The 19,988-nt window shown below is 45.1% G+C and overlaps 1 protein-coding gene across 1 annotated transcript in view; it reads right to left on the bottom strand.

Moving 5' to 3' along the window:
- Window positions 1-2,929: 2,929 nt before the first annotated feature.
- TANGO6 (transport and golgi organization 6 homolog) overlaps window positions 2,930-19,988 on the bottom strand; it is a 64,089-nt gene continuing 47,030 nt past the window's right edge. Inside the window, exons 16-18 of the mRNA XM_060788006.2 lie at window positions 13,458-13,609; window positions 9,611-9,724; window positions 2,930-3,877 (exon numbers count right to left, since the gene is read on the bottom strand). Of these exons, the coding sequence (XP_060643989.2) occupies window positions 3,701-3,877; window positions 9,611-9,724; window positions 13,458-13,609 (443 nt within the window). The 3' untranslated portion in view covers window positions 2,930-3,700. The remainder of the gene's footprint in view (window positions 3,878-9,610; window positions 9,725-13,457; window positions 13,610-19,988) is intronic.

The raw sequence follows: 19,988 nt of genomic DNA, 5'->3' as shown, positions 1-19,988 counted from the left end.
GATGGCCCTTATGTTTCCTCCAACGCTAGGATTCTGTTTCTAATAATGTTTCTAATAATGTTATTGATACTGTCTATTGTTTACTTTTGTTTATGAGATTTATTTTAACTGTTGTATTGACTTTTTTCTTATTGCTTTTACTGTTGATGTATTTTGGGCTCGGCCTCATGTAAGCTGCACCGAGTCCCTTGGGGAGATGGTAGCGAGGTATAAATAAAGTTATTATTATCATTATCATTATTATTATAATTATTATAAAAGATGCTGTCCATCTGTCTGGAGGGGCTTGGATTGTATCTCCCTACATAACAGAAGCATGATGAACTGGATGACCTCTGGATGCCCCTTCCAACTCTTGGATTCAGAATCCAATTGAGTCTCCTTCTCTGTAGGCTTGTAAGCAGAGGCTATATGGTCATCTGTGAAGGAGGGATTGTATTTTCTTGCCTGGCAGAAGGGGGTTGGACTGGATGACCCTTGAGGTCACTTCCAACACTATGACCCTAAGATTCTATGAGAGGCTGGATGGCTATCTGTCGGGAGGGCTTGGATCATGTCTTCCTTTATGAGAGGAGGAGGATGGACTGGATGACCCTTGAGGTTGCTTCCAATTCTATGACCCACGGTGGCGCAGCGGGTTAAACCGCTGAGCTGCTGAACTTGTTGACCAAAAGGTTGCAGGTTCGAATCCGGGGAGCGGGGAGAGCTTCCACGGTCAGCCCTAACTTCTGCTAACCTAGCAGTTTGAAAACATGCAAATGTGAGTAGATCATTAGGTACTGTTCTGGCGGGAAGGTAATGGCGTTCCATGCAGTCATGCCGGCCATATGACCTTGGAGGTGTCTATGGACAATGCCGGCTCTGAGGCTTAGAAATGGAGATGAGCACCAACCCCCAGAGTTGGACACGACTGGACTTAATGTCAGAGGAAAACCTTTAACTAAGATTCTATGAGAAGCTGGATGGCCATCTGTCAGGAGGGCTTGGATAGTGTCTTCCTTTATGAGAGGAGGAGGTTGGACTGTATGGCCTTGGGGTTCTCTTCCAACCTTCTTCTTTTTGTAATTATTATTATTGCCCACTTTTTCTCTCTGGAGAGACTCATGCTTTTATGATTCCTCTCCCCCTGCCCCCTCCCCCCACAAAAGACACTAGTTGGAGGCCGGTGGGCTCTTTTCAGGGTCCGTGGAGGAGTCATCTTGGGAGAATGGGACCCTTTTGGGGCTCACAAAAGAAAGGCAGGAAGGGAGTGGTGAGCAGATGGTCCTGGTTAGGCCCTTTCATAGGGGGTGGGAGCAGAATGGGGTTCCTTTAGAGCAGTGGTTCTCAACCTTCTCAACCTTCTCAACCTTCTCAACCACAACCCTTTATTATAGTTCCCCATCTTGTGGTGACCCCCAACCCTAAAATTATTTTCGTTGCTACTTCATAACGGTAATTTTGCTACTGGTTTGAATTGTGATGTAAATATCTGATATGCAGGATGTATTTTCATTCACTGGACCAAATTTGGCACAAATACCCGATACGCCCAAATTTGAATGCTAGTGGGGTTGGGGAGGATTGATATTGTCATTTGGGAGTTGTAGTTGCTGGGATTTATAGTACACCTTCAATCAAAGAGCATTCTGAACTCCACCAACGATGGAATTGAACCAAACTTGGCACGCAGAACTCCCATGACCATCAGAAAATAACGGAAGGGTTTGGTGGGCATTGACCTTAAGTTTTGGAGTTGTAGTTCACCTACATCCAGAGAACACTGTAGACTCAAACAGTGATGATTCTGGACCAAACTTGGCATGCATTTTCAATATGCCCAAATGTGAACACTGATGGAGATTGGGGAAAATAGACCTTGACATTTGGGAGTTGTAGTTGCTGGGATGTATAGTTCACCTTAGAATCAAAGAACATTCTGAACCCCACCAACAACAGAATTGGGCCAGACTTGCCACACAGAACATCTGTGTCTTGAAGGGACTCGCTGGTGTGAGCCTCCCTCCAACCTCGCATGCTTTCCCTCGCCCGAACTTGCACACCATGCTGCCATGCACTCAGCACGCCTGCTCTCCCCTCCCTGCTTGGAGTCTCAAAAACAGCGCCTCCCTTGGCTGAGAGGCTGGTCAATCACAGCAAAGGAGGGGTTTAAGTGAGAGGATTTGCCCTCTGTTTCCAAAAAGGAAAAGAAGGACAGGCGGAGAGATCTTCAGCCTTCTCTACCAAAGGGGTTCCTATGACCATCAGAAATATATGTTTCCTAATGGTCTTTGGCAAGCCCCTGAACCCCCCCCCCCCCATGACCCCTCCCCCGGGGTCCTGTCCTCCAGGTTGAGAAACACTGATTTAGAGCCTATTTAGGAATACCTATGGCAATGGGGAGACCCCAGTGGCATAGTGGGTTAAACCACTGAGTTGCTAAACTTGTTGACTGAAAGGTCACAGGTTCGAATCTGTGGAATGGCGTAAGCTTCCACTGTCAGCCCCAGATTCTGCCAACCTAGCAGTTCAAAAACATGCAAATGTGAGTAGATCAATAGGTACCGCTCTGGCGGGAAGGTGACGGTGCTCCATGCAGTCATGCTGGCCACATGACCTTGGAGGTGTCTATGGACAATGCCGCCTCTTCGGCTTAGAAATGGAGATGAGCACCACACCCCAGAGTCGGACACGACTGGATTTAATGTCAGGGGAAACCTTTACCTTTACCTACGGCAATGGGGTGTGTGTGGGGTGGGGGGGGGGGGAGAGACTTCATATGATCCGGTTTCTGCTTCTCCCACAAAGTGCCATTCTCCAAGGGCAAGAGGAATGCAACCAGGGCAGCGTCAGCCATTGTCTCTGCAGAGGGCTTTGTTCCCTCTTACAGATCTGTCTTGCACTAAAAGCTGCCCCCCCCCCTTCCCAAAAGTCTCCTGCACAATCAGGCTGGTCATTTGGTTTGTTTTATTTGGAGGAGGGGAGCAAACCCCCACGACTCAACCAACCATGGAAACCTCAGTGGAGTTGCAGCCTCAGAGGAAGGGATACAAATCCCCTTTGAACACACCTGGCTAAGGAAATCCTGGGACGCATTGGCCTTAGGATTGTCCTATGTTGGAAACAACTTGAAGGCACAACGACACCTCGATTTCTAGGAAAAGGGGGCTATAATGGCAGGAGGAGGAGCCCACTCTCTTCCCAGGCTTTGGCTTCTCCTGAAGCCTTGTTTTCTTCTGGAACTGAACCAAAAGAAGTCCAGTTGCAAGCCTTTACCTTCTCCATATCTGCCCCCGTTTTGCCCAGGGCTTGCCTTTTCTTTCAGGGTCCTGGAGGGACAAGATCTATCCCTTTTGCAGGAAATGCTGGTCAGCTGAGGACACTGAGTGGCCGCTTCTGCTCCAGGCAGATTTTGGGAGCAGCTGCATCCCTGCAGCGCAGAAGTGTTCGATGCTGCAGTTTCAATCAATGCAGCCTGTGGAGGGACACTACTGATGGAAAGGACATTACGAGCATCACTGGAAAGGAAGAATCTCTTACAGGGCTCTGGTGACCCTCAGATTGATGCCGGGATTACGTTTCCAAAGAGTGAGGTCAATGCAAGGAGCTGTCTTTGGGGCAGAGTTGGGTCTTTGGAAGGCAATGGGGGTCTCTGCCCACAGAAAGTCCCGCCATACCCCTTTCATGAGTGGCACTGGCTTCTGAGGCTCTTCTACTGGCTCTATGGAAGGACCTGGATCTTCTTCTCCAGGACCTGAGGCGGGAAGAGGAGCCGCCTCATGATGCCGTCCAGCTCCTCCAAGGCCAGCTGGGCCTGCAGCACTGTGGCCCCGTCCTCCTCGTGCCTCAACACGGACTTCAGCAGGCGGTAGAGGCCCAGCACGACATCCCTGAGGACCTGCAGTTGAGAGAGAGAGAGGAATTGTGGGTCGTAACCTGAATGCAAAGCAGGACCTGTGCAGTTTTTCACCAGAAACAGACTTAGACATAATAAAAGGCTTTATTTCAGCCAAAATAATGCAATAAGTGAAGCAGAAAATACAGTCCTGATGGTCATGCATGGTCTTCAAACAAACGTTGAACAAAAGTCTTCACATCAGACAGAAACTAGAGCAGTGTTTCTCAACCTTCCTAATGCTGCGACCCCTTAGTACAGTTCCTCATGTTGTGGTGAAACCCAACCATCACATTATTTTCGTTGCTACTTCATAACTGTCATTTTGCTACTGTTATGAATCATAATGTAAATATCTGATAGGCAGGATGGATTTTCATTCACTGGACCAAACTCCCAATACGGCCAAATCTGAATACTGGTGGGGTTGAGGGGGATTGATTTTATCATTTGGGAGTTGTAATTGCTGGAATTATTGTTCACCTACAATCAAAGAGCACTCTTACCTTCACCAATGACTGAATTAAACCATACTTGGCACACAGAACTGCCATGACCAACAGAATATACTGGAACAGTTTAGTGAACCTTGAGTTTTGCAGTTGTAGTTCACCTACATCCAAAGAGCACTGTGGACACAAACAATGATGGATCTGGACCACACTTGGCACAAATACTCAGTATGCCCAATGTGGACACTGGTGGAGTTTGGGAAAAATAGACCTTGACATTTGGGAGTTGTTATTATTATTATTATTATTATTATTATTATTATTATTATTATTTATATACCGCTCCATCTCCCCCAGGGGACTCAGAGCGGTTCCCAAGGTAACATCACAAAACATACAAAGTAAAAAACAACATAACCATAAGATTAACAAAACAACATATAAGCATAAAAATTGTTGCCATAAGACACATATATTAAAAGTAATCCTGCCTGTTCAAGACAATTTAAAAATTTTAAAGGCTGGGCCAAGATTTGTGCAAGTCCAAAAATTCTAGGGGGCCAGGGAATTAAGTGCAATGCTATGGCAGGCAACAATAATATTAGGTATGGGTCTGTGGCTGATCAGAGGAAATGGTCTGGGTAATTGGTAGGAAGAATAAGGCCGTATTCGACAATGTATAGGGCTGAGTTAGAACTGGTCATTTTCAAAGGCTTGTTGAAACCACCAGGTCTTCAAGCTCTTACGAAAGGAGGGGAGGGATGGGGCCTGTCTTATTTCCCTTGGAAGGGCGTTCCAGAGACAGGGAGCCACAACTGAGAAGGCCCTCTCTCTCGTCCCCACCAACCGCGCTTGAGACGGTAATGGGACCGAGAGGAGGTATTTAAAGTTCACCTGCAATCAAAGAGCGTTCTGAACCCCACCAACGAGAGAATTGGGCCAAACTTCCCAAACAGAACCCCCATGACCAACAGAAAATACCGTGTTTTCTGATGGTCTTTGGCGACCACTCTGACTCCCCCTTGTGACCCCCCCCAGGGGCCCCAATCCCTAGGTTGAGACACGCTGAACTAGAGTCTTTGATAAACAGGCTTACAGGTTGCAAAAACAAATGTTAATAGCTTCAGCAAGGACCGACGCAGGAACAGGAACAGGAACTCCTCTGAAGTAGGTCAGTTGTTGTCAGCACTGACTTTGCTGCTAATTCATAGCCCTGAGCTCCCAGCACAGATGTCGCTAGGGTGTCAGCGTGACTTAGCCCCAAATCCCCAAATGCTGCTTCTTCATCCACCTGTCCTCCTTCTCCCTCAGAATCAAAGAAAAGTCCCCAACAGGTGGCACAAAGGGTTAAACCCTTGTGCCAGCAGGACTGCTGACCAATAGGTTTGAATCCGGGGAGAGCAGGTTGAGCTCCCTGTCAGTTCCAGCTCCCCATGTGGGGACCTGAGAAAAGCCTCCCACAAGGATGGTAAAACATCAAAACATCTGGGTAATGTCCCCTGGGCAATGTCCTTGCTGACGGCCAATTCTCTCACACCAGAAGCAACTTGCAGTTTCTCAAGTTGCTTCTGACATGAAAAAAAAACAAAACAAAACACAGGACCCAGAGGTTGGGAAAAGTCCCTGTTTTTTGGAAGGCAGAGTGCTGTTGCCCAACAAAGAAGCGTTTCTAAGCTCTCAGATGAACCTTGCCATCCAGGTTCTCCTGGCAACATTTTCTCAGCACTTCTCTGTTTTAAGGCAGTAATTCTCACTTTTAAAAAACCCCTTCTGTATTATCCACTCTTTGAACTGCATTTTGTTTTAATTTGTATTGCAAATCAAGCCCTACATCTCCCAGCCGGTTCTCTCTTTGGATCTCTACATGGGTGTCAATCAAAGGTGATAAAAGACAACCTTTTACTATCAAGGTTTGAGGGAAAGTTTGTTGTTCCTGGGACTTTCCTGGCAAGATTTGTTCAGGCTTGCCTTGTCATTGCAGCCGTCCTCTGAGGCTGAGAGAGTGTGACTCTCTCAGCCTCAGGGCAAAGAACAACAACAATACAACACACATACCCCCTCCCGGTTCTCCCTCCATTTCTGGATTTTAATGTCTCTTTCATGCAACATATGCTGCGTCTCCATTTTAAGGGGTACTGGGATTTATAGTTTCATGGAGCTTGCAGCATTCTCTGCCACCCTAGCAAAGCGTGAGGTGCCATGTGATGTGACAACAAAGAATTTAGAGCTTAGGATGCAAAAAAAATAAATAAATCACAAAAGTTTTATTTACAATTATAAAGAACTAACTACATTTCTTCCTGGTAAAGAAGTGGGTCTGAGCTACTCTAACACCCATCTTTTCTAAGGTTTCAAAGAGAGGGGAAAACAAACCACTACATCTCTCTGACATAAAGAATGAGGAAGTACTCCATCAAAGTACGCAATGGACACAATGGACAGTGAAGTGGCAGCTCCCCCTGTGGCTGGAATCGAGCATACCCTCATGTTAAGTTTCCTCTGTGTCTCTCTATATATGTTATATGTCTAACTGGCATTGAATGTTTGTCATGTATATGTGCATTGTAATCCACCCTGAGTCCCCTGTGGGGTGAGAAGGATGGAATATAAACACTGTAAGTAAATAAGTTAATAAATAAAATGCCCACCAAACCCCTTTTTGCTATAGGTCATGGGAGTTCTGTGTGCCAAGGTTGGTTCAATTCAATCATTGGTGGAGTCCAGAATGCTCTTTAATTGTAGGTGAACTATAAATCCCAGCAACTACAACTCCCAAATGACAAAATCAATCCCCCCAACCCCACCAGAATTCAAATTTGGGCGTATTGGGTATCTGTGCCCAATTTGGTCCCGTGAATGAAAATATATCCTGTAAATCAGATATTTATATTACGATTCATAATAGCAGCAAAATTACAGTTATGAAGTAGCAATAAAATAATTTTATGGTTGGGGGTCTCCATAACATGAGGATCTGTCTTAAAGGGCTGCGGCATTAGGAAGATTGAGAAACACTAGCCTATACTAAACTAAACTAACTAACTGCTCCTTGTTGAGGACTTGAGACTTGGGCAGTGTGGGGTTGAATTCCTACAGGCAGAAATAGGAATCCTTCCTCCCTGCAAAACAAATGTATCCTCAGCCTATAAATTTCTAACAATGCAGAAAGTGGTGCCTCGGAAATGGTCGATATTGAGGACTCTTCCATTTGCCTTGCTTTGGATGGCTAAACCCTCTATGTAAATGCTCAGATGAAGTTTCAAGTGACTGCAGTGCTGATAATTTTATGGAAAGGAACATTTCATGGGGTGGGACCAGGATTCCTATTGGATGGCAATGTCCTCGCCGACCCGACAAATCCTGGGACTCCACAATATGCAATTACAGAGGAATCTGAGTGCAGCAGGAAAAATACTTCGAAAGAGCACTGCATCCTCCAATTGCATCCCATGAATGTTTCCGACGCAGCCTGTGCAGACAGCAGTAGATTGCACAGGGAAATATTTATTTATTTACAACATTTATAGTTTCACACACACACACACACATATAGAGAGTCATTTGCTGCCCAAATATGGCAGTGCAAGAATGAAATGGTCAATATCACAGTAGGTGTAGCAGCCAATTTAATTATGTTTAGTTCAGTATTGCTTGGCAGACAGCCAGAGATTACAACATCGGGCCTGCTCGGCTATGGAAACCCATTGGGTGAGTCACACTCTCTCAGCCTCAAAGGAATGCAAAGGCAAAAGCCCTCTGAACGAATCTGGCTGAGAAAACCCTTTGATTAAAGTTGGCGTTACAGCAGACACAGGCAAACTTCAGCCCTCCAGGTGTTTTGGACTTCAACTCCCATCATTCCTAACAACCTCAGGCCCCTTCCTTTTCCCTTAAGCAGCTGAAATCAACCATTCTCTTTGGGGGATTGTGGGAGTCAAAGTCCTAAAGGTGATGTATGCAATTTCTTTTATGTGGTTGGCACCTGCAGAGAGTCCTTGTATGTCTCAGGTGGCATAGATCACTGGCTCTATGCAGAGAGCATTGTCAGAAATATTTAAAACATAATGTATTTTTAGTTACAAAAATGAGAATTGAGCACTGAAAAGGTTAAATGGATGCAATGACTCAACAAAAGCTGCAGTTCAATATAAGCAGGTGTGCCTGTAGTTTAGTAGGCTTCTGTGTCAGTTTGCCTCAGTCTGTGAGAAGGCCTCAGAGTGTGAGGTAGGCCTTAGTCTGTGAGAGGAGCCTCTGTGTGAGGAAAGCAGGTGTGCCTGTAGCTTAATTGCCTCCAATCTGTGAGAGGTCTCGGTGGGAGAAGGGCCTCGGTGTGTTAGTAAGCCTCAGTATGAGAAGGCTCAGTGTTATTTTGTCTCAGAGGGAGAAAGGCCTCAATGTGAGGTAGGCCTCAGTGTTAGTAGGCCTGGTGTGAGATGCTTTGATGAGAGAAGCCCCAGGTTGAAGGCCATCGTATGTGAGGATTGCTGTTTGTAAAAGCTACTGTGTGAAGCTCCTGTGTGTGCTAAGAGGTGCTGTGAAAGCAAAGCTATGTATCTGCATGAGAAAGAAGCCCAGCATGGAACCAAAGAAGGAAGTATAAAGAACTTTATTTGTGTTATGGAAACCTTGTTCTTGTAAATAGTGCAACCATATTATTTTGCTACAAAGAAAAGCCTCCTATGGAAGACATAACATTGGTCTGTGTGTTTTCGTTCTAGTTTAGTAGGCCCCTGTGTTAGTTTGCCTCAGTGGGAGAAAGGGCTCAGTCTGTGAGAAGGCCTCAGTGTGAGGTAGGCCTTAATCTGTGAGAGAAGCCTCTGTGTGAGGTAAGCCTCAGTATGAGAAGGCCTTGTGTGTGAAGCTGCAGTGTGATGGTTGAAGTTTATTTGTGTTATGGAAACCTTGTTCTACAGTAAATAGCTGTTTACCTGCATAAGAAAGAAGCCCAGCATGGAAGCAAAGAAGGAAGTGGAAAGAAGTTTATTTGTGTTATGGAAACCTTGTTCTTATGAACTGTGCAACCATATAATTTTGCTATAAGGAAAAGCCTCCTATGGAAAAGATAACATTGGTCTGTGTGTTTTTGTTCTTTTCATCACTTTTGGCTACAGGTGCTGGGTCACGCTGCTGCTGCTGCTAATTTCCTCTGCTGTGCATTTATGAGGAGGGTCTTTTGTTAATAAGCCCACTCCCCAACAAGCATCAGGCTCAACTTAAAGACAAATAAGACACAGATAGAAGGGGGCATAAGAGAAATACCACGAAGGGGCCGCCTCCTCCTCACCTCCAGGGCTTCCTCGCTGAGCCCTCGAAGCAGAAGCACCACCACATGGACAGCGGCCCTCCGCACCTCCGCCTCACGGTCAGTTTTCACAATGGCCGTCAAGCACGAAGTCACCTGCACCAAAGACAGGGAGAAGGTGAAGAAGCCCCTGGCTGTAAGCAGAATACCTGGTCCTGAGGTGCGTCATGGTCTCTAGGTTTATGGCCGGGATAGTGGAGACCTGGAAGGCTTCAAAAGCCCCAACATGGCTCACGTACCCCATGGAAGTCCATGTCGCAACCGATGGATGCAAAGGAACTGCTTTGGGAACACTGGCTGTAAAAAAGAAAGTCTGTGTGCATCTGGTAGAACAAATAATTTCAACATACCGTTCTGAGTCCCCCGGGGGAGATAGGGTGGTCTAAAAATAAAGATTATCATTGTTATTATTATTATTATTATTATTATTATTATTATTATTATTTGAAATGCAAGAAGATGAGTCCACAGCAGACACTGTGCTGGCTGTTGAATTGGATCACACGTCGGACACTTCCCAAGTGTCTAGGATTGTGTGATGTATCGGCAAATAATGCGTGCAGATCCCAGTAAGGTGGCCTTCTGCAGCTGGCAGATGGTAATTTTGTCATTTTGCCAATTGTGTTTAAGTGCAGGCCAAGGTCTTTAGGCACTGCACCCAGTGTGCCGATCACCACTGGGACCACCTTGACTGGCTTGTGCCAGAGTCTTTGCAGTTCGATCTTTAAATCCTCATATCGTGTCAGCTTTTCCAGTAATTTCTCTTCAATCTTGCTGTCACCTGGGATTGCAACATCGACAATCCATACTTTGATTTTAAAACGATCGTGAGGTCAGGAGTATTGTGCTCCAAAACTCTGTCTGAATTCGGAAGCCCCAAGTATTATTATTATTATTATTATTATTATGTTATAGTTTGCTTGTCTCAAGGGATTGAGTCACAGGGAGAGGTGGGTAATACATTTATAATAATAATAATAATAATAATAATAATAATAATAATAATTTTAATGACACAAAAACACAGTATGTCACAGCAAATGAGATCTATATGCTGGATTTTGTATTACAAAATCACAAGTCGAACACTTCCCAAGCGTCTAGGACTGTGTGATGTATTTTCAAATGATGTGTGCAGATCCAAATCAGGTGGCCTTTTGTAGTTGACAGATCATGATTTTGTCAATGTTTATTGTTTCCAAATGCCTGCTGAGATCTTTAGGCAGGGTACCCAGTGTGGCGATGACCACTGGGACCACCTGTACTGGTTTATGCCAGAATCTTTGCAATTCCATTTTGAGGTCCTGATAACAGCTGAGTTTTTCCTCTTGTTTTTCCTCAAATAATAATAATAATAATGATTATTATTATCATTATCATTATTATTATGGCAAGCATCCTCACTACCTCTGAGGATGCTTGCCATAGATGCAGGCGAAACGCCAGGAGACAATGCCTCTAGACCATGGCCATATAGCCCGAAAAAACCTACAACAACCTATTATTATTATTATTATTATTATTATTATTATTATTATTATTACTCCTGCCTGGCAGGAGGGGGTTGGACTAGATGGCCCTTGAGGTCTCTACCGACTCTAGGGTTCTATGATCAATTAAGGAACAAATAAGAAACACATTCAGAAGTGCCCCCCCCCCCCCCCGGCCACTCCTTTCAGAGAACAATGGACAAAATCAGCCGCAACATGGATCAACTTTTGTTTTATAGAGATTGGCAGGCAAAGGCAGGAGGTACCCTGGTTTTCCTGGAAGGCTTACATCCCATCTGAATAATGGAATTTCTCTCAGAATGGTTTTTACTGTGCCCCAATTAAAGGCTTGGCAGTGAGTAAAGGCAGAGAAGAGACCCTCCGCTACACTTTTCCTGGAGCTGAAGGGCATTGCCATGCCATGCACATCTCTTCCTCTGCTGCAGCTCCATTGCAGCAGTGTTTGCTGACTCAGCTGGCAACTAGCCTCCTGCTGCAGTTGATGAAGACTCCTCCTCCTCCTCCTCCTCCATACACATTCAAAGGGGAAAGAAAGTGTGCCTTGAAGCCCACAACATGCCTTTGCAGGATGGAGACGAACATCAGGCCCTTGAGCCAAAGGCCAAAGAGGAAACCTTGATGCCCACATCTCCATATGGCAGCTTCACTCCTCCGGTCCAAGCCTCCAGTTTTGACTCTTACTGAGAGCTGCCTGCTCACACCAGGAGAAAGATGGGGTATAAATCAATTCACGGCATCAATCAATACCATGTACACCAGGCATGGGCCAACTCCGTCCCTCCGGGTTGTGTTGGACTTCAACCCCCACAATTCCTAACAGGCAGTATTTATTTATTGAAAACTTTTACACCCCGATCTTCTCAACCTCCGTAGAGGGACTCAGACCGCTTAACAGCAAGGATTCAATGCTACAATACAGTCTAAAACAACATATATCAACACAAAAATTTAAATACATATAGAATAAAATACATAATATACATATAAGCCAATTCGCCAACAGTAAAATCATGTTCGAACTCAGTCCACATGTGGTCAATAACTTTGTTCAATTGTCGGGCTCGGTCATTATTCTGGGAAGGCCTCGTTCCATAGCCAAGATTTCACTAGCTTCCTGAAGGTTAGGGGGGAGGGGGCAGATCTAATCTCATTTGGGAGGGAGTTCCATAGCCGGGGGGCCACCACAGAGAAGGCCCTGTCTCTCGTTCCCACCAGACACAATTGCAAAAGTGGCAGGACCGAGAGCAGGGCCCCACCAGAAATCTTAACAGCGTTGATGATTCATAGGGGAGAATACGTTCGGACAGTAGGCTATTAAGAATTGTGGGAGTTGGAGTCCAAAACACCCAAGAGGACTGAAGTTGGCCCATGCCTGATATATATTAATGCATATATTCAAGGGCAGATTTGGGGGCCAAACATATGGAAGTTGAGAGTCATTCCATGGAGAGGGGAAAAAACTAATGCCAAATCAGCAGAAGGAGATTGGACTGGATGACCTCTGGATCTCTCTTACAACTCTGTGATTCTACAATTCTAAGAAAGACAGGAGTGGAAATCCAGGTGAAGCTGGGAAAATGGAACCTAAAACCTGAAAGACAACTAGAGCAGTTGGTGCAGTCACGCAATATGTCCAATGGGTACACATTTATTTATTTACGCCATTCAAATGCTGCCCTTCTCATCCCGAAGGGGACTCAGAGCGGCTTACAAGATATATATACAATACAATCTATTATATTATTAGCATAGTACAATATCAGTATTATATATTACTATATTGTACTATACCATTATATTGTAATATTATTAGTAATATTACATGTAATATAAAATGTATAATATCATATAAGTAGTATTATTATATTGTATTACATTATAATATTATAAATATTCTATGGATATACAATATATTATATTACATTACATTATATTATATTATTAGCATAGCACATCCCCTTGTGGCTCTGGAACCCGAACCTCACTCTGATTTCAGGAGCACAGATTGCAAGAAAGTGGCCTCAAAGGCACACCCCAAATGGATGAAGGTAGAACATAATTTTGGCTGCCCTCAGTTCCCATTTTTGGTTGGATACAGATCAAAATGATAGAGTATTGGCATGGTCCTTAGGCCTGGGTTTTTGAGGAGGAATTTGTCCCTCATGCCATTGGTCCCCCTCAGGGCAGGCAGGGACCCAGGCCTTCATTGTGGAACCCCATCTATGCACAGTGCTTCTACCTGATCCACTTCAAAAAGTGTTGAAATGGACAAGAGAAAGAGAAGGGTGTGTACATTCCCATACAAAAAAGGGCCATACCTCATGGACTACCGATCCCAGCTGGAAACGGAGGATCTGGCACAGCTCCCCCAGATTGGAGAGGCTGCTGGCTCGGAGGGCGGCTTCAGGGTCCTTTGCTCCTCGCAGGAAGGCGTGGATCAGGTCCTCTCGATGCAGGAAGACCATGTCTCCTGCAATAAAGAAAGAAGGGGAAAGGAGACAGGTTTGGAATATGAAACAGTCATGCTGTGTGTTAGAGAGTATCTGCAATGGGACACACAGAGCATACAATGGCACTTCATCATTGTGATCCATCAGTAAACCATTTTCATTATTTAGTCATACTTTCATAATGCTATTGCTTTGCATTTGTGGATACATCCCGAATAGACTACTGCAATGCACTCTACGTGGGGTTGCCTTTGAAGACTGTTTGGAAGCTTCAATTGGTCCAACGGGCAACAGCCGAATTGCTCACCAGAGCAGGGTATAGGATGCACACAACCCTGCTGTTACGCCAGCTCCACTGGCTGCCAGTCTGCTACCAAGCAGAATTCAAAGTGCTGGATTTAGTCTATAAAGCCCCAAGCGATTCCAGCCCAGTTTACTAGTCTGAATGTATCTTCCTCTATGAACCATTTTGGAGGTTAAGATCATTCGGGGAGGCCCTGCCCTCAGTCCCACCTCTTTCACGGGCACAACTGGTGGGGACGAGAGACAGGGCCTTCTCAGTGGTGGCCCCTTGACTATGGAACTCCTTCCCCAGTGAAATCAGGTCAACTCCCTCCCTCCTGACCTTCAGAAAGCAAGTAAAAACATGGCTTTGGGACCAAGCCTTTGGGCAGTTACCAATACAAGGAATGAACAGGGATTATGTGCAATTGATATTTGATATTGGAATGGCCTTGGACTATGATTTTTGGATTATGTGATTTTAATGTGTATATTAATATGTTTTTAACTCGACGTTCAAGATGTGTTTCAAGATGGCAATGGTTTGGTCAGTGAAACTGATGCAGAGAATGACCAGGAGATCCCTGTAGTTTCCCATGAGAATGTCCCTGAGGGGTGTGGAGATGCACCTGCCGAAATCAATGAGCAAATCGATAACAAGCCAAGAGATAGACGAGAAGAGTTGAGCCAAAACAGGAGGGCTGTGCAAAGGCTTAGGCGATCTGCCAGGCTTTGGCAGAAAACAATAACAAAGTCTCAACTAAAGAGAAACCAATTTCTGACCACTAGTGACCTAGATAACGAGGAGATAAAAGTCTCAAGTTTGGGATTTGTAGTCAGATGAAGCATCGTTTAGAATCATGCCAAGTTCTCGTCCTTGTTTTATAGAAACCTTGCTTTGAAGTTTCATGCTAAGATATTTCTCGTTCATGGTTTTGGATTCCTATCTTTCATGATTGCTAACCCAAGCCTTGGATCAATGTATTCCTGATTTTTGGATTGTATTGGAAATGTGTGGACTTTGCTTTTATGGACGTTTCTGAACTCTAACTTGGACTAATTTGTTCCTGCTTATCTTCTTACCTAATTGGATTTACCTATTTCTTTAAAGTGCTTTTTTACTTTGCTGCTTTTTACTTATCTTCAATAAAAGGATTGCTTTTTTTCTATTCAACGTGTGGTGTTTAAAGCCAGAGGGTATTCCTGTTCTGAAGTGCAACACAGAAATGCTGACCCTTATCCAAAACTAATGGCATCTGCTCTGCTTTACTGTAGCAAAAAGAAATGGAGAGAAGAGCCAAGGTCAAAGAGATGAGCTGCCATGTTTTCAGCACCACTTCCAATGTGCTTTGTGCAATGAATGACCCCTCCCACCAGCGCAGACCTTCCAACTCCCATAGAAACCACAGGATGCTGCCGTTCTTGCCCCCGGAGGCTTAGTTAGAGGCAGTGTCAACCCCATAGAACACAGATTATAGGAGCATTGGTCGCATTTTCCAAGCCTCCAAAGCAATCATGTGGCCAGTGACTGCAGAAATAACCTCAGAGTCACCTTGGCTTGCAATCCAAAGTGATTGATTGCCCAGGACCCCAGGCTTTACCAAGTACAAGCCATTGATCCAGCTGCTCTGTCCCGTGGGTGCTCAAAAGACTCTCAAATGCAATTACAAGCCAGTTGGCACTTGCTCACAGTTACCCGCCCCAAAAGGGCTTGGAGAGAAAGACAGGGTATACATTCAAGTAGCAGATAACACAAATGACCATATTGACTGGTCTAATGTGCCATTGAATCACATGTGCATCTCCATTTTCAAATCCCTGAAAGCAAAAAAAGTATTTGCTGCCGAAAGTAATGCGCAGTGGCCAAAAGTACACTGTATTGTTGAAGGTTTCCATGGCCGGAATCACTGGGTTGTTGTAGGTTTTTCGGGCTGTCTGGCCATGTTCTAGGAGCATTCTCTCCTGACATTTCGCCTGCATCTATGGCAGGCATCCTCAGAGGTTGTGAGGTCTGTTGGAAACTAGGAAAATGGGGTTTATATATCTGTGGAATAATGATTAGAGTGGGAGAAAGAACTCTTGTCTGTTTGAGGCAAATGTGAATGTTGTAACTGTCCACTTTCATTAGCACTGAATAGCCTTGCAACTTTAAGGTCTGGCTGTTTCCTGCCTGAGGGAATCTTTGGTTGGAAAATGTTAGCGGGCCCTAGAATCATAGAATCATAGAGTTGGATGAGACCTCATGGGCCATCTAGTCCAACCTCCTACCAAGAAGCAGAAAAATTTCATTCAAAGCACCCCCCACAGATGGCCATCCAGCCTGTTTAAAAACTTCCAAAGAAGGAGCCTCTACCACACTCTGAAGCAGAGAGTTCCACTGCTGAACAGCTCTCACAGTCAGGAAGTTCTTCCTAATGTTCAGCTGGAATCTCGTTTCTTGTAATTTGAAGTCATTGTTCCGCGTCCTAGTCTCCAGGGAAGCAGAAAACAAGTTTGCCTCCTCCTCCCTATGATTTGCTCTGATATATTTATACATGGCTATCATGTCTCCTCTTAGCCTTCTCTTCTTCAGGCAGAACATGCTCAGTTCTTTAAGCCACTCCTCATAGGGTTTGTTCTCCAGACCCTTGATCATTTTAGTCATTCTCCTCTGGACACATTCCAGCTTGTCAATATCTCTCTTCAATTGTGGTGCCCAGAATTGGACACAATATTCCCTGATTGTTTCCTGTCTGAAATGTCCCTGTCTTGTGAGTGTTGCTCCTTATTTATTGTCCTGATTTTAGTTTCTTTAAAATACTAGTAGCCAGATTTTGTTCATTTTCATGGCCATAAAGCCTGGAAAACTCATAGCAACCCAGTGATTCCGGCCATGGAAGCCTTCGACAACACACCCTTGAAGGGCTTTTGGTTCCACTCCTGTTAAAGGGAAGGGAGAGCCCCACGGGACACTCAACCCTCTCCCTCCTGCCCAGACAAGCCCCAAAGTTTGAGTCTTACAGCAGCCAGGAAGTAGCAGGCACCGCAGCCGTAATTTATAATGATGCTTTGCAAAATAAAAGGGGAGGAGGGACTCTTTTGCAAGAACCTGAAATCATACAAACCCCTGGAAAAGGTACCTTGCCAGGTAAGCCTGCCTGGGGACAGACCCAGGAAGCAAAGGGGCAAATCCCTGTGAAGGTCCAATTACAGGGAAGTGAAGCCAAGAGAAAATTCAATGTAAGGCTTTCAAATGGAAGCCTAGGCCTTGGGGGAAAAGGTGAGTCATTCCCCCTGACTCTAAGTAACCCTTTCCCATTGCAATGCACCTAATTGCCTTTGCAAAGAGGGATGGGTCCTCTGCCTTGGCAGGGCATCTGGAGTCTTCCATGGAGAGGCTGGCAACTGGGAAGGTCCCCAACTGACAGCTGCTTCCCACGGTTCCAAAGAGATTGATTGTTGTCTGAGCAAAACCATGCTGAAGCAAAGGAGAGGGGAAGGCCTTTGAAGACAATACTGGAGGGGAGAGGGAGCCACCCAGACCACTAGCTACCAATGACCCCACCTTTAAGTGGGAAGCTATTGCTACACCTTCTGGCACAGAAAGCTAGAATCCACCTATTAGAATTCAGCGAAGTCCTTTGTTCTATCTAATTAATTTTATCTGTATCTATAAAAGTCAAAGTCTGCATGTTTGTCTGTCTGTTGGTACCCCAAAGGCTGTTGCAAGGTGAAGTGGCCCTCTGTAACATCACTGGATTGGCTGTTGCTAGGTAAAGTGGCCCTCTGTGACTTCACTGAGAAAGAGAGGTGACATGGGTCTGAGGAGAAGGGAGGAAGGAAAGAGCCTCAAAGAGAGACATGCTGTCATGGAGACGTGAGGAAGGAAGGAAGGAAGGAAGGAAGGGGAAAGAAAGGAAGATAGAGAGAAAGAATGAATGTGAAAGGAAGGAAGGAAGGAAGGAAGGAAAAGGGAGGGAGGGAGGGAGGGAGGGAGGGAGGGAGGGAGGGAGGGAGGAAGGAAGGAAGGAAGGAAGGAAGAAAAGAAAAAAGAAAAGACAAGACAGAAGAGGGAAAGAAGAAAGGAAGAAATGAAGGAAGGGGAAGGGAAAGGGAGGAAGGGAGGAACAGACAAAAGAAAAGGAAGGAAAGGAAGGAAGGAAGAAAAGAAGGGAAGGAAGAAAAGAAGAAAGGAAGGAAGAAAGGGAAAAAAGAAAGGGAAGGGAAGAAGAAAGGAAGGAATGAAGGAAGAGGAAGGGGAGGGGGAAGAGAGGAAGGAAGGAACAGAAAAAAGAAAAGAAAGGAGAGGAAAGGAAAGGAAAGGGAAGGAAGGAAGGAAGGAAGGAAGAAAAGAAAAGAAGGAAGGACGGACGGACGGAAGGGGAAAGAAAGGAAGAGAGAGAATGTGAAAGGAAGGAAGGAAAGGGAGGGAGGAAGAAAAGGAAAAGACAAGACAGGAGAGGGAAAGAAGAAAAGAAAGAATGAAGGATGAGGAAGGGGAAGGGAGGGAGGAACAAACAAAAGAAAGGAAAGGAAAGGAAAGAAGAAAAGAAGGGAAGGAAGAAAAGAAGGGAGGAAGGGAGGAAGGAAGGAAGGAAGGAAGGAAGGAAGGAAGGAAGGAAGGAAAAAAGAAAAGAAAAGGAAGGGAGGGAAGAAGAAAGGAAGGAATGAAGGAAGAGGAAGGGGAGGGGGAAGGGAGGAAGGAAGGAACAGAAAAAAGAAAAGAAAAGAAAAGCAAGGAAAGGAAAGGAAGGAAGGAAGAAAAGAAGGAAGGAAGGAGGGAAGGGAGGGAAAGGAGGGAAAGGAAATGAAAGGGAAAGGAAAGAAAGAAGTTAGGAAAGAAAAAGGAGTAAGGGGAATGGAAGCGGAAGGAGGGGGAAAAGGCGGAAAAGATATTACAGGTATGAAGGAAAGAAAAAGAAGGGATAAAACAGGGAGGCAACACCAGGTATATATGCTAGCTTTAGGACATAAAGAACAAAGACAAAACAAACAAGCTGATCTTCATGATAAATATATCATTATATAACACGAAGATCTGCTGTTCCTGATATGTATTCCACCTGCCCTGACTCACCCAGTGGGAGACCTCAGTGGACGTTAGTACCATGGAACTAAAAATTTCTCCCTTCTCCATTTTCTTTCTGCGTAAGTGACTGTATATGTACTTTCCCTGGCTCCAAAGCTAAAGTCCCAAATGTTTGTAGTATTTTTTCCTCAGAGGAGGAACTGCTCCATCCCCTGGGGTTGCTCCATTCTAGACTCACCTGCTGGGGCGGAAGGTCACTGCGTTCAGGTATGACGGAGAGAGAAGAACAATAACCTTCTTATTTGATTTCTGGAGGGAAAATATCTTTCCTTGACTCCCCTTTTTTTCTTGAGCTGAACAGTCCTCACCTTCCCTCACAAGAGCCTTGTTCCAGTCATCTGAATGTGATTGTCCTTTCCTGCTGTGGTTCTGCCCACTTTGGTCCAAAGGGACAAAGCAAGATGGACCTGTGAACTGCAGAGGCTAGGCAACCAAGGATCTATTGGTAGTGTCTATGTTGGTCAGTCCCACCTCCTTCTGCCATGCAGAAAAGCACAACAAAAGCACTCCTGACAGATGCCCTGTGTGCCATGTTTGGTCCAGATCCATCATTAGTGGATCTTAGAGCACTCTGAACCCCACTAATGATGGATCTGGACCAAACGTGGCACACAGAACCCTGGGTGACTAACTGAACATACTGGAAGTGTTTGTGGGGAGAATGCCCCACCTGCATGCAAGTTGAATTCACCCTGCACCCAGCACATTCTGAACCCCTCGAATGACAGATCTGGACCAAACATAGCACACAGAACCGTGGTGACCAACAGAACTATTGGAGGTGTTTCTGTGTGGGAGTTGTAGTTCATCCTGCATATGGAGCACTTTGAATCCCATCAATAATAAATCTGGACCAAATTTGGTACACAGACCTAACATGCCCAACTGTGAATACAGGCAGAGTTTGGAGGTGATTGCCCAGAGAATCTGGGAGTTGTAGTTCACCTGCACCCAGAGAAACTGTGACCTCCAATGACAATGAACTGGGACCAACTTGCCACAGAGAAGCCGCCCCTTACCAGCTGAACATATTGCAGGGGTTTGAAAGA

This window comes from Anolis sagrei, chromosome 8, assembly GCF_037176765.1.
Source record: "Anolis sagrei isolate rAnoSag1 chromosome 8, rAnoSag1.mat, whole genome shotgun sequence".
In the NCBI taxonomy this organism is placed as follows: domain Eukaryota; kingdom Metazoa; phylum Chordata; class Lepidosauria; order Squamata; family Dactyloidae; genus Anolis; species Anolis sagrei.
The sequence above is the reverse complement of the archived record's forward strand: the minus strand, read 5'-3'. Positions and strand labels throughout refer to the sequence as shown.